The sequence below is a fragment of the Corvus cornix genome, chromosome Z (assembly GCF_000738735.6).
Source record: "Corvus cornix cornix isolate S_Up_H32 chromosome Z, ASM73873v5, whole genome shotgun sequence".
In the NCBI taxonomy this organism is placed as follows: Eukaryota; Metazoa; Chordata; class Aves; order Passeriformes; family Corvidae; genus Corvus; species Corvus cornix.
The window spans coordinates 402,494-415,066 of NC_046357.1; the positions used below are offsets into that span (position 1 = coordinate 402,494).

Sequence of the window (12,573 nt, forward strand, 5' to 3'; positions counted from 1 at the left end):
TCGCCTCGCCGCCGCCGCCGCCGTCTGCGGGCGGCGGGAGCTGTCCGGGGCCGCCCCGCCCCGGCCGCGCCCGCGGGGCCGGGCCTGCGCCGCGGGCGGGCGTGAGGGCGTGAGGGCGTGAGGGCGGCGGGCAGCGCGGGAAAGGCGGAGCGCGCGGGGGCCGCCAATGGTCGCGCGCTGAGGGGCGGGGGGCGGGGCCTCCGTGAGGGGACCGCGGGGCCCTTAAAGCTGCCGCCGTCTTTGTAGCGTGAGGGGCGCACGGTGCCGCCGGGACCGGCCCCGAACCGGCCCCGGGAGCGGCCAGGGCTGCTCCCGCACTGCCGCCACGCGGCTCTCCTCCCGGCAGGCGGCCCAGCAAGCCCCGGTCCGGCAGCGGGGCTCCGCAGCCGGCTGCTCCAGGGGCCCCGCTGCACACAGCCGGCGCTGCTGCAAACCACGGTACAGCGCCGATCTGTGCTATTGGTTATTGGTTATCAGTTGCCTTAAATGCGGCTGAATTAGGGCTCATTAACAAGCTGTGAAGGATGCACGTCAGCCGGGCGTGGATGGTGCAGTGCCAGGAGCCCCGCGTCCCCGTGCCACCCCGCTGGCACACGGCTGTGGGGTCCCGCTCACCGGTGCACACACGGACGGGCGTTCCCCCCTCTTCCCGAGGAAGGGCCGGTTCCCCAGGCCGCCCCTGAGTCCTCGCGGCTGGCAGGGGCAGCGCACAGCTCCGCAGGGCTCATGGCGAGGGGCTGGCACCGCGGCTCTGTGGGCACCCGCAGGACGGATGGAAGCGGACAGGGACGGGGAGCCAGGAGAGCGGCCGAGGAGCAGCGGACAGGATCCCAGTGGGCTCAGGGCCCGAGGGGACAGCGTCCTCTGGCATGGAGCTGGCAAAGTGGGGACTTGCCTGCTATGGCACAGCCCATGCAGGGCACCCGTGCCAAGACACATCGGGTTGGGCTGTGCCCGTTGCTCCCAGCTGTGCAGTTCACTACTTCTGCCCACTCCTTTAATCAGTAGCACAGCAGCAACAGCAGTCTCGTCCTTGCATTTTGTGTCATCCATATCTTGGCCCTGATAACCGTCTCTGTATTTGTGAGGGTCCCACCTCCACTGGGTCTTTCCAGTAACTGAAAGTGGGGAAATGGGGGGAAATGTCACCTTTTGGACACTCCATCATCAGGCCACTCTCCAGAGCACCTGGAATCTCCTTGCAAACAGGTTGTGTATGACAGCATCCAGTTTCCCTACAGATTGGATCCCAAATGATAATTACCCGTTTCTCTCCATGCTGTCGTCTCGGCGTGTCTCTGGAACTCACAGTGTTTTCCGGGCTGCTTTTTGGCACTAATCAGGCCGGTATAAAGTGGAGCTTCCCCCGCCCCAGATACTCCTCCTGCTGTCAGCTTGTGGTGAAGAAGAAAAAAGAAAGAAAGACAAAAAAGAAAGCCCTGGCGTGAGGTGCCTTTGTTCAGGGCAAGTTATGTGTGAAATCTTTTTGTTCTTCCTAAAGGAAGGCAAAAGTTGCAGTTGATTTGGGGAAAAGAGAGGCAAGTGCAGCGCTCCAGAGACGAAGGTGCCGCTGTGGGCAGGCGGGAGGGGGGTGGGTGGGCAGATCCTGATGGGAATCTGGTGCTGCACATGTGCTGGTGTCCGTGTCCTCCCTTTTCCTCTCTTTTCCTCTCTTTTCCTCTTGCTTTGCCTTGCCTTCTTCTTCTCCAACAAATTCATCAGGCCTGACTTTGACTTTTTCTTTCCAAACCTGCACCTGATGGCTGTGTCCCCCGAGGATGTTTTGTTACACACTGTAGTGCCTAATTCTGGTGTCTTTCCAAATTAGTGTCAAAATTTTCCTGGGAATCAACCTGCCAAGGTGAAACCATCCATGCATGGCGCAGTTGTACCCAAAGCAGAGGGCACATCCTGATGGGGCTGTGCCTGCCCTCAGAAGCAGGAGGGTGCTGGGTGTCCTTTGTCACCCAGGCAGGACAAGGCCCAGCCGAGCTGGCAGCTGGGCACGGTGGCAGGAGCAGCGCTGGAAGCCGGGTGGCTGCTGCTGCTTCCAGCCCAGCGAGCTTCAGCTGCCCAGCGGGACAGCATTCCCTGCCTGCATGGCTGCCTTTGCCAGAGGCTTTCCCTCTGCTCTTGGGGGAGGGAGCAGGGAGTCTCTTTGTTAGCTTTCCTCCTCCTGTCTGCCTGCAGCCAGGGCTCCCCGTGCTGCAGCCAGGTGCTCTCACTCCCCCCAAAGAGGCAGCAGTGGAGTGTCCAGGGATGGTGGGGTGGGACAAACCTGGGGGTTGACCTGGCCTGGCTGAGCTTTCTTGCCCAGCATGCTTCTGGTTTGGGCTGTGGCTCCCCTGGGAATATGAAGTTTAATTTCTCTCCTCTTTTGTTCTCTGGGGTTCGTCTCTGTAGTTTCCTGCAGCACCCACACCTGGCACCTGACCCAAACCACACAGGAAAGGGTGACTCCAGGGTGACACCTCAGTGCAGGACACGGCACAGGTGCAGGGAGTTCTCCTCTAAAACAGCCGTCACCAGCTGGCCAGGGCCTGCACATGTCATTTTCACCTGCTTTTAAACAAACATTGCAAGTGTTTTCTTTGGCATTTTGAAACTGCTGTCACAAGCCCATTCTCTGCAGAGGGAGCAGCTCCAGCCCCTCAGGACACCTTCCCAGGGATGGAGGCACAGCTGGACACAGGGCTGGGGACTGCAACCCACACTGGCCACTGGCACCCTCCAGCCCTGGCACCAGTGGCCAGCAGAGCCTTCCTCACATTTACCAGTGGGAGAGGAAGGAAAGGATTTTTCCTATCCCATCCCCATACCCAAACTGGGTTGTGGGACTACAAACCCTGCCTCTCTGCCAGGATGGTCTCAAGGACAAATAGATGAGCTGTAGGGGATATTAGTGGTGGGAAGCACACAGATAGCACAGACAGAGGATCTGGCATGGCTCTGCTCCTGTGCCTGCCAGCCTGAGGGACTCTATCCTGGGAGTTCATGCGAACTCCTAAAAACACACAGCAGAATTCCTGCCGGGAGCCACTGAGGACGCTACGCAGTGCTGGAGCAAGCAGCAGCTGGAACAAGTCACCTGGAACAAGTAACAGCAGTGGGCTGTAAGGTGTTCTTGGGAATGTAATTTACCTTAATGAGCCAATCAGTGCCCAGATTCCCATGCTTTTTATCTCCACGTATTCCACGGGAGTGCAGAATTTGATCCATCACACCAAGCTTGTTGCACTGCATAATGAAATACAGGGAGCATTAAGCAACACCATTGGCAACTCCTCTGGTGAAGTTTTCCAGTAAAACCCTATCAGTGGCCCAGAGCAGTTTGGGAAATAATAAGGAAGAAGTGGAGGCAGCAGAGTTTTACAGACTCCCAATGCACAAGAAACCATTTTATTTAAAAACAATGCATTCAATATCGGGTTATGGCACATGAGTCAATGCTGCAGGCACATCACACCGCGGGATCACACTGAGAGCTCCCGAGCTCCCGATGCTCACGACGAGAACGCGGCACGGTCATGAGGGGAGCCAGGGCATGATGTGCTGTGCAGCCTGTCCCCAGCCCCGGGCTGGGGACACACACAGCCTGGTCCCAGCCCCCAGGCCCAGTCCCAAGGCTCTCCATGCTCGTGAGGCTGGAGCAGCTCCACTTGCAGCGTCCTTCCCACCATGGGCGCCTTTGCCGCTCACCTGAGACTTGCCCTGGCCTTTTATGAACATCAGCCATTGAAAAATAAACAATGCTTTTAAGTATGGCCCTTAATAATGAAGCCTTTATTACAATTATGGCATTTTTTTTTCTTTTTTTTTAAAACGTTTATCTTTTCTTATTGAAAACAACTCCATCAGGCATTGAACTGTAGAGCCATTGGAATAAAGACACATTCTTTTACAGAAAACCTGCTTTTTCCTATTTGCCCTGTTTTTGCAGCCTCCATTCACAGTTAGTTCTGTTCCACAAAACTCTTGCTTTTTGGTTTAGTTCACAATTAAACCCGGTAGCCAAATGCCTGTTTTCACATGCCTCGCTACCATTCACCAAGGAGATGCAAGCAACAAAAACACAGACCCAAGATGTATAAAAGAAGAAAGGAAACATGTATTCCCAAACCTATGTACACCCCCAGCACCTTGGTACCCATCCTGTTGGCAGAGGGGCTGGAGCGGGATGTGCCTGCCACTGGACACTGTCCTGGCTGCCCAGGGCTGAGCAGGGTCTCCAAATGGAGGGAGCTGCTCAAGAGGACTTCTCTAGATTTTGGAACCTCAAATGTTTTGTACTTACAGTTATTGATCACGCTGCATTAGCTCTGTTGGCTTGTCTAGACATTCAGTCATGGGAGGGAAAATTCTCCCCGAGCCATCAGCAATTCATGCAGGAAGGTTTGGGACCAAAGAGAGGGAAGGAAGAGCCCAGCTGAGGTGATGCCGCATGCAGGGGCCACTGGCTGTCCTGAGCAGGGAGGGCAGTCCCCAGCACCTTCCAAATAACAATTAAATAAATAATTAAGATATTTGCTTATTAATGCAAAGGCATTTCTGCCAGAGAGAGGCAGCCCCAGAGAGCCTCTCCTCCTCAGCCACTGCCTTCTCCATCCCCTGCTGCCCTCACCTCTCCCTCAGACCCCACCAGGCAAAACAAAAGCTGCACACTTTGAGATGGTTTTCCACCTTGCACAAGCTCGGGCAAAAAAATATTGATACTAAGAAGCAATTTACTTTGGGCTGTGCTGTGCCATCGATCGTGGGGCAGAACTCCCCATCAAAATCAATGATTCTGAAATGTTCAGTGTGGGTCTGGAGCATCGATGGGGAGTTTTGCTTAAAAATCAATGATGTAATATGGCGCTCTGTCAATAATTTTTCTGTATTCCCATTTCCAAATATTTGCAGTCAGTTTTGTGCTTCCTTCTCTGCATTTGGTGCCCCTTTGTGCCTTTGGAAAGTTCTGGTGGTGATGCCAGGGCTGTCCCCAGGACTGACAGGGCGTTCTGTCCCTCTCCAGGACCAGGGGAGGTTCCAGAAACTTGCTGGAACCTTGCTCCCTGCTTTCATGCCAATATAATAATAGTTCTCATTTCTTTAATTTGCTGATGAGAAATAATGGGTCCCTACAGGAAACTGGTAAAATGCCTCTTGATAAAAATGTCTGGCATTAAGACAAGCCAACAAGGGTCACCCAGGGTTCAGAGTGACCCTTCTGCCCCGGTGGACTCTTTGCCATTAGGATTAGGGTTGCTGGGCACCTCTTTACCATGGACCCCAGTGACCAGAAATGACACCAGAAATGATTCAATCCTGCACTTCATTAACGAGCAGTACAGAGCTCTTCCTTCCCTGTGCAATTGCTGGTTTGGGGCTGAACAATCTGTGTGCTCCAGCACCTGGAGCAGTGTCCCTGCTGGCTTGGCTGGGACCGGCGCTGCCCAGCCGCTGCCGGCCCCACAGCTCCCGGAGGCTGTGATCCCACAGCCCTTGCCGGCACTGGGGGGACTCAGTCCTTCCCTGGGGACACAGGCAGCAGGGAGGGACAGGGACAGCCTGTCCTTGTGCTCCGCGGGGTCTGTGCCCGGCACAGCCGAACTCCGCTGCTGGGGTCAGGCCCTCACGCACGATGACACCGATGAGAACATGGAGCACAGCTCCTGTGGCACCACACGGCACTGGCACATCACCACCACACCACGTGCAGCCCTGGGCAGGGGGCAGCGGGGGGGGTGATCCCAGCCTCGACACAGCCCTAAACAGCCTTTGGAAAAGCAAAGCTGGGAACTGTGGGATAATTCAAATGAAGGAGAAAGCCACCAGCTCTTTCTCCGCCCGGGGGCGTGGGGGAGAACTGTCCCAGCTGCGGGGGCCAGCAGAGCTGAGGTGCCACGGTGGACACCAGGACATGCCCGGGCTGCTCAGGTTGGGTGTTGTGCTTGAGATCTCCTTCCTCATCTCCTATGTCGGCTTGTAGGTAAAGAAGCTGAGAAAAATTAACATGTGCCATTTTAAATATTGGATTTTGCATCTTTTTTCATTGTGGGGTCAGTTCTTACCCAGAATAGTAAAAAATGGTTGAATACCTGCCAGCATACTCACAAGAAACCCAGTTACTTCCCAGGGTCCTTTATCCTGAGACATAATGGCCAACACTTCCCAACTCTAAGTGACCCAATTGTTTGTCCTCTCCCCAAGCAGCCAAGGAAGCGTCTGCCCTGTCTGCCTTGGAGTGCTGTTGGTGACGGGAAAATGGGACCACTACTCCAGCTGTCTGACTGGTGAGTTACAGACATACATGGGGAAATCTCGTAATGGCATTTCCTCTTCCCTGCACTCCAGCTCTGTTCACTTCCCTACAAAAACCAGTTTTAAAAATCCCAGCTCCTGGCTTCCATTTTTGCCCATCCTGCCAGTCCCTGCCCAAGCAGAGGGACAGGGTTTGGGGCTTTTCTCACCCAATATGCCTCCAGAGAAGCCTAATTCCATTTACCATGGTGGTTTAACTTTGAAACCAAATGACAGAACAGTATCAGATGGATGGGAATGAACATGCTTCAGCCTGTCTAGTCTGGACTAGGATCTGTCCCAAATGGAATTAAAACACTGAAGTATTCCAAGAGTGATATAAACACCTAGCTAAGGTACGAGCCACTTTGTGACCTTCTTCTTGTTATTCTTTAAAAAATGTAAAATTCAGTAAATACGAAAATACCCAAGCGGTGGAAATCAGGATCCACACTGAGGAACTTGCGTGTGATGCTGCACCGGAATCCCGAGTGGCTTCCTCCATCGGCCACGGCAACGCTGAGCTATTGAGAGCAACAGATACAAAAGAAGCAAAACCTTTTAAAAGTAGCATTTCTAGCTCTAATGGGAAGGAACAATAAAATGAAGAGATTTAGGGTGCTTAGTGGAACGCTAAAATATGAAGAGATATTAAAACATACTGAGTGGCTTATCTAGAAATGCAAAATGTTTCAACTTTGCAGCTGCACAAATCGCATCTACAGAATGTGATAAAAGCTTCTGCACTGCTAAATACGCTGAAACCCTTGGATGGGCAGTGGCTAAAAAGCATCTTTAAATTATGGAAAAGACTTTAGGGTGGGTTTGTTTCTTTTTTAGAATTCTATCTGAAGAATGTTTAATTTGGTTTTGGGCACTTTTTTAGACAATCATTTGGCACTTCAAGATTTAGGTTCTTAGGCACAATGCGACAAGGTGAGTTTGGCCAGTCCTTCACCGTGCATCCTGTAGAGCAGCTGGAACTCTGCAGGCAGCTGGTGGGACTCCTGCCACTTGGTCGTGAACTTGGTTCCCTTCTTGTCATAGTAGTGGTACGGGAGGTCCTCCCGCGTGTTGGGGTCGAAGCCGAAGGGCCAGAATCCATACAGGTGGATCTCATCACATATGGCCGAAGCCAGGGTGTACATGAGGATACCTGTGCTCAGCCGCTTCGGGGACAAGTGCTTGTTCCTCCAGTACCTGGGGAGACAAGCACGTGAGTCAGAACCAATCTGTTCAGAAATAACTGAAGGATGTTCTGAAGCAACAACAAAACTGCAGTGGCACTAAAAACAAGTGGTCCTGACTTGCCAGACTGTGCCTATCATGTCAGGCATGAGGGGAAAAATCAGTTAAGAGATGTATTTGTACAAAGAGATGTATTTGGCCAGTTAAATGCAAGGCACCCACCTGTTAACGTGCTGCATGATATTTCCTGGCCAAGCCAACTGGACCTTTAGCTGCCCTCTGTGCTCAACGAAGAAGTCAACCAGTGTTCTCGTGACTGTCGCTGACGTGTGGAAGAAAAAAGCAGGGATCCAAAGAATGGCCCCATCAAGCTTTTTCAAACTTAAAAAGAAGTTGTTGCGATCCTGAATGGTCAAGAGGTTGTTGTAATACTTCTCCAGGATGCTGGGGTTGAAGGTGGTAAGGTTGGTTTTCTTTCCAACATCTTTCTGGAAAGCCTCAGTTGGAGCAAAATTGCACCGAAAGACAAAATCTGATTTATCAATTTCCTGCCCGCACTGGCTCCCGGTCAGGATCCCACTGTTGCCGACCACGGCGCAGATGTTGTAGTGCTTGTTCAGGATGGGAGACACATCAGGGAGCAGAGACCTGAAGTTATTGCTGATGGAGAAAACGTACTTATGGCTGGAATAATCGTAGTGCATCAGCTGCCCGATCCGAACGCTGCTCTTGGTCAGAGAAAAGTTTTTGATGACGTCAACATGCTGAAGGATTTCTTGCCTAAAACAAGAGCAAAATAACAGAAAACATGGAGTTCTATTTCCCCTTTTTTTGCAGTGGATTTGTTTTCCACCTAGACTTATATTTTTCTTTTTTTAAATTGTACTAAAGTAGTTTCCTGAGCAATAGAGTGCAGTGGTTTTTAAATTAATATAAATAGATGGGAATGAGGGAGCTGGCTCCTCACCTAGAGCTCCACTTGGCTTTACCGGCTGGTCCCTACTGACACCAGCTAAGGCTGTGCCTGTGCCTCTTGGAATACTGTCAGCATGAAAATATGGGATTGGCTTCTTAGGACAAGGGGCGCAGCTCCCGGTACATCCCCCAGAGTCACCCAGCTGTGGGGTGTGCACTGCACTGCCCTGTGCAGGCTGTGACATGGGGCCGAGGACGGGTTTCTGCTGGGGCTGTGTGTGCCTTTCATTCCTGGTGCAGCCACAAGGCACCTGAAGCAAACCCAGGTTATCCAATCGAATTAAAAGGAGACAATTTATATATATATATATATATGTACACATATATATATTCTCATTAACAAGCTTCCAATCACAAAACCAAGCAACAGTTGCTGTCTCCAGCTATGCAAATATAGTTCCCTAATTCATATTTGAGCAAGCACAGCAGTACTTTTACAAGAGTTATTAGGGATACTTACAAAGCAAACAAAACCAACCCTGCTTGGGAATTTCCCTTGCAGGGCATAAAATTAGAAACCCAATAGGACTTTATTTACTTATGTTTATGGAAAACAAACAACCATTCCTCCAGCTTGCATCCTCCAATGTCTGAGCATTAATGGAGTCCCACTGGGTGCCCTAATTATGGGTTCTGGCTGACGGACAAGTGCAAAGGCAGCTCCTGAGGCATCAGCTAAAATCATCAGAGGGATAGCACAGTGACAAGCTTATGGAGCTGCTGGTGCCACGGATGGAGAAACACTGAGGGTGGCCACTGTCACATAGCCTGGGAGGTCCTGGGGAAAAGATGGGACAAAGTGCCACCTCCTCTCTGTAGCCCACAGCTCCTGAGGGCAGCATGTAGCAGCACTGGAAGGGAATTACTTGTCCTGCTGTCCTTGGACAGTGGCCTGAAGGGAGGAGGAAAGCCCAAACCTTGCACTGAGAGGTGCAGCAGCTTCATCCTGCCTGGCCACAGAGCTGGGTTCCTGCTCCCCAGGTGGGACATGTGAGCAGAGCCATGAGCCAGTCCCTAAACCGGCAGGCATTTGTCAGAACAAAATTACAATCCAAGATAGCAGTAGCTGTCTTAAATGGCTACACAGTCTTATTTTCTTTTATAGAAATGTTTAATATATGTAATCAGCCATTAGATGTATGTATAAAGAGTACAAAGCTCTGTGCCTGCCCCCGCAGCCAGAGCTGGAGGCAGAAGCAGCACTGCACTTGCTCGGAACTGCCGGCAGCTGGGAAGTTTCTCTGTGTGTGTTTTGGCCTCCATGAACACAGCATTTCATGGCTGTTAGAGCCCAAAGTGTTTCCAGTCTTAAACCACAGCTATTTATCCTGGAGTAATGACAATTCTACTTGCACGCCAGGAAACTGGGTCACGTTCCGGTACAATAATGTGTGTTGCAGCCTGGTGTCCTGCTCTGAAATAATCAAGTCTTCCAGGGGAGCTGCAACTGTCTGGGGAAAAGCTCTGGTTCAGCCTTTGTCTCTTGCCGCTGGCAAATTCCTGGGAGCTCAGAGTACTTAGCGGAGTATTGCATTCCCTTAACTCCCGGTGGGAAGGGGAACAGCCTGGGCCGTGCACAGCTGCCTGCTCACCTCTGGTGGGCGAAGGCGCTCCGGTTGAAGGCCCACTTGGAGGGCTTGTCCTGCAGCTCCTGGCCCAGGGAGTTGGTGATGGGGACGAACGAGGGGTCCAGGAACTTCAGCGCAAACTGGGACCTGGAGATGGACACAGACACTGAAACACGCACTCACATGGGGACACATGGGGATACAGAGACAGCCACGCACACACATGGGGACACCCACGCGCACACATGGGGACACACGGAGACACAGAGACAGCCACGCACACACATGGAGACACATGGGGACACCCCCACACACATGGGGACACCCACACAACACACAGAGACCCCCTCAGAGCACACATGCAGACACATAGAGACATGCATACAGCACACATGAGGACACCCACGCAGACACAGAGACACCCACGCAAGCACACAACACACACGCACACACCCCCCCCACTCAGACACACAGACACCCCACACACCCCACACACAGACCCGCAGCCCGTTCCCGGCCGTGCCCGACCCGCCCCCGCGGCCGCCGCCATCAGCACCACGGAGAGCGCCCGGCGCTGCCGCCGGGGATGCGGCCGTGGGCAGCCCCCGCCCGCCGCTCCGCACCCCGGCCGCTGCGGTTGCCGCTCCGGGCGCGCTCCGGCCCCGCTGCCGCGTCCCCCGCGCTGCCCGGGCGGGCCGGGCCCGGGGCCGCCATGGCGGGCCGCGCCTCACCTGAATCCCGCGTGGAACATGTACATGCGGGGCCCGGCGGCGCCGGCGGCGCGGGGCGCCCCGAAGATGTTGTCCTTCTTGAGAGAGACGTAGCTGATGAGGGACAGGATGAGCAGCGCCACGCTGAGCATGACGAGCCCCAGCACGCTGGCCACCCGCACCATCTTGCAGCTCCGCATGCCGGAGGCGGCCCCGCGGCTGGCGGGTGCGGGGCGGCCGCGCCGCTACATTGGGGGCGGCGGCGGGGCCGGGGCCGGGCCGGCTCCGCCGCGCTCGCAGGAAAATGGAGGGACGGGGCGGTGAAATGGCAGCCGGGAGCGCCCGCACGGCCCCGCACGGCCCCGCACGGCCCCGCACGGCCCCCCCGCACCCGTGGCGGCCCCGGGTCTCCTCCCCAGCAGCCCGATGTGCCCACCCTGACATCCCCAGCATGCCCCCAGCAACCCTGAGGTGCCCAGACCGCCCTTCCCACTGCCTTGGGGTGCCCAAAAGCCTGGCGTGGCCCACCCTGGCAGCCAAAGGGAGCCCCCTGGAGCACCGGGTCTGCAGGGACCCCACGCAGCCCCTGGATACCCGTCAGGAGGGGCCCAGGCTGCTGGGGACCCTGTGCCTGTGCTGGGGGACCCGTGTCCAGGTGGGTGCACGGCACGGCATCCCCAGCTCCCATTTCCCTGTGACACCGTAGATCATGGGTGGCATGTATAGAGCTGTGGGAGCCTGTGCTGGGCAGTGCAGACTCTATGCTGGCTTGGAAGACCCCTCGCTCTTTAAAAGCCTGGTGTTTGGAGCACGGGTCATTGAACTGCCCCCTAAAACACAGAGCAAATCCCCTGTGAACTCCAAGAGAGCCTTCTGCACTCCCAGGGATGTCTCTCATGAACACCATCCCTGTGTGCTGCATGGCTCTCAGTGTTTCTTCAAACTCCATTTTTCCCCTCACAAAGCCCCCCCCAGCCCGCTCTGCCTCTGAGCCCCGAGTTCACTGAAGTGCCTCATAAATAATAGATCCTGTCTTTGTAGCCCCGTCCTTGCTCTGGGCTATTTCCTACCCGCTCTCCATGCACGGAGCTCTCTTTGAAGAGCAGGAACATGAGGAGCTGGCAGGGTTGGGGTTTGCATCAGTGTGGTTCTTCAGCCTGCAGTGGGAGTCCGGCCAGAGTACGGCCCGAGGTCTATATCCCACTTCTGTGGGATGCCTGTGGCTTTGGTGGAGAGAGAGAAAAGGCTGGGAATGCAGGAAATAGCAGTGGTTTGACACAGGACATAGGCATTTTACGTGACTGTCACCTGGTGTCCGTTATTGTCCACCCTGCGCATGGTGTCCCCAGCTTCAGCGTGGATAGTGTTGTCCCAGTGAAATCCTAGGCTTCCCACGATAAAACAACCACAGACTTTTGCTTTAAATATTTTAGAAATCAGCTCTATAACATTTAATATTATCTCCTGTAGTTTCTGACCTTGAGTCCTGGGGCTGGGAATAAACCCCAGAGTGAGACTGTGCAGCCCTGGTCACTCTCCTGGTTCTTCTCTGGCAGGAGAGCTCCCAGCTGCTGGACTGGGAAAGATCATTCAGTTCCAAGACCCTGCCATGGACACGTTCCACTGGATCAGGTTGCTCCTAGCCCTGTCCAACCTGACCAGCAGGACAAGCAGCACTACTGCGGTGTCACTGCTCTGGGGGACAGCTCAGCTGGAGCAACCTGGAGCTGGAGCAAGGACATCGACGGCACTCTGGTCCAGTGTTTGGACCCATTTTTCCCCTAATTCTGCCCATGCAAAAGAGAGTTGGGAGGATCTTGGGAAGGTGTTTTGGTAAGAAATGTTTAAAG

At 54.1% G+C, this 12,573-nt stretch overlaps 1 protein-coding gene across 1 annotated transcript; it reads right to left on the reverse strand.

Annotated features, from left to right (window-relative positions):
• Positions 1 to 3,367: 3,367 nt before the first annotated feature.
• ST8SIA3 (ST8 alpha-N-acetyl-neuraminide alpha-2,8-sialyltransferase 3) lies at positions 3,368 to 10,977 on the reverse strand. Its single transcript, XM_039567431.1, has 4 exons — positions 10,745 to 10,977; positions 10,038 to 10,160; positions 7,693 to 8,250; positions 3,368 to 7,482 (listed from the first exon to the last, which is right to left on the reverse strand). Exons 1-4 carry the CDS (start codon positions 10,921 to 10,923, stop codon positions 7,200 to 7,202), a joined length of 1,143 nt encoding a protein of 380 aa, XP_039423365.1. The 5' UTR covers positions 10,924 to 10,977; the 3' UTR covers positions 3,368 to 7,199.
• Positions 10,978 to 12,573: the final 1,596 nt, after the last annotated feature.

Bases quoted from the DNA above. Each gene is read 5' to 3' on its own strand.
- ST8SIA3 (XM_039567431.1), bottom strand. From the start codon at position 10,923: ATGCGGAGCTGCAAGATGGTGCGGGTGGCCAGCGTGCTGGGGCTCGTC. The intron at 10,161-10,744 runs GTGAGGCGCGGC...GTCCATCTCCAG, and splicing joins ATGTTCCACGCGGGATTCAG to GTCCCAGTTTGCGCTGAAGT. The intron at 8,251-10,037 runs GTGAGCAGGCAG...CTCTTGTTTTAG, and splicing joins AGCGCCTTCGCCCACCAGAG to GCAAGAAATCCTTCAGCATG.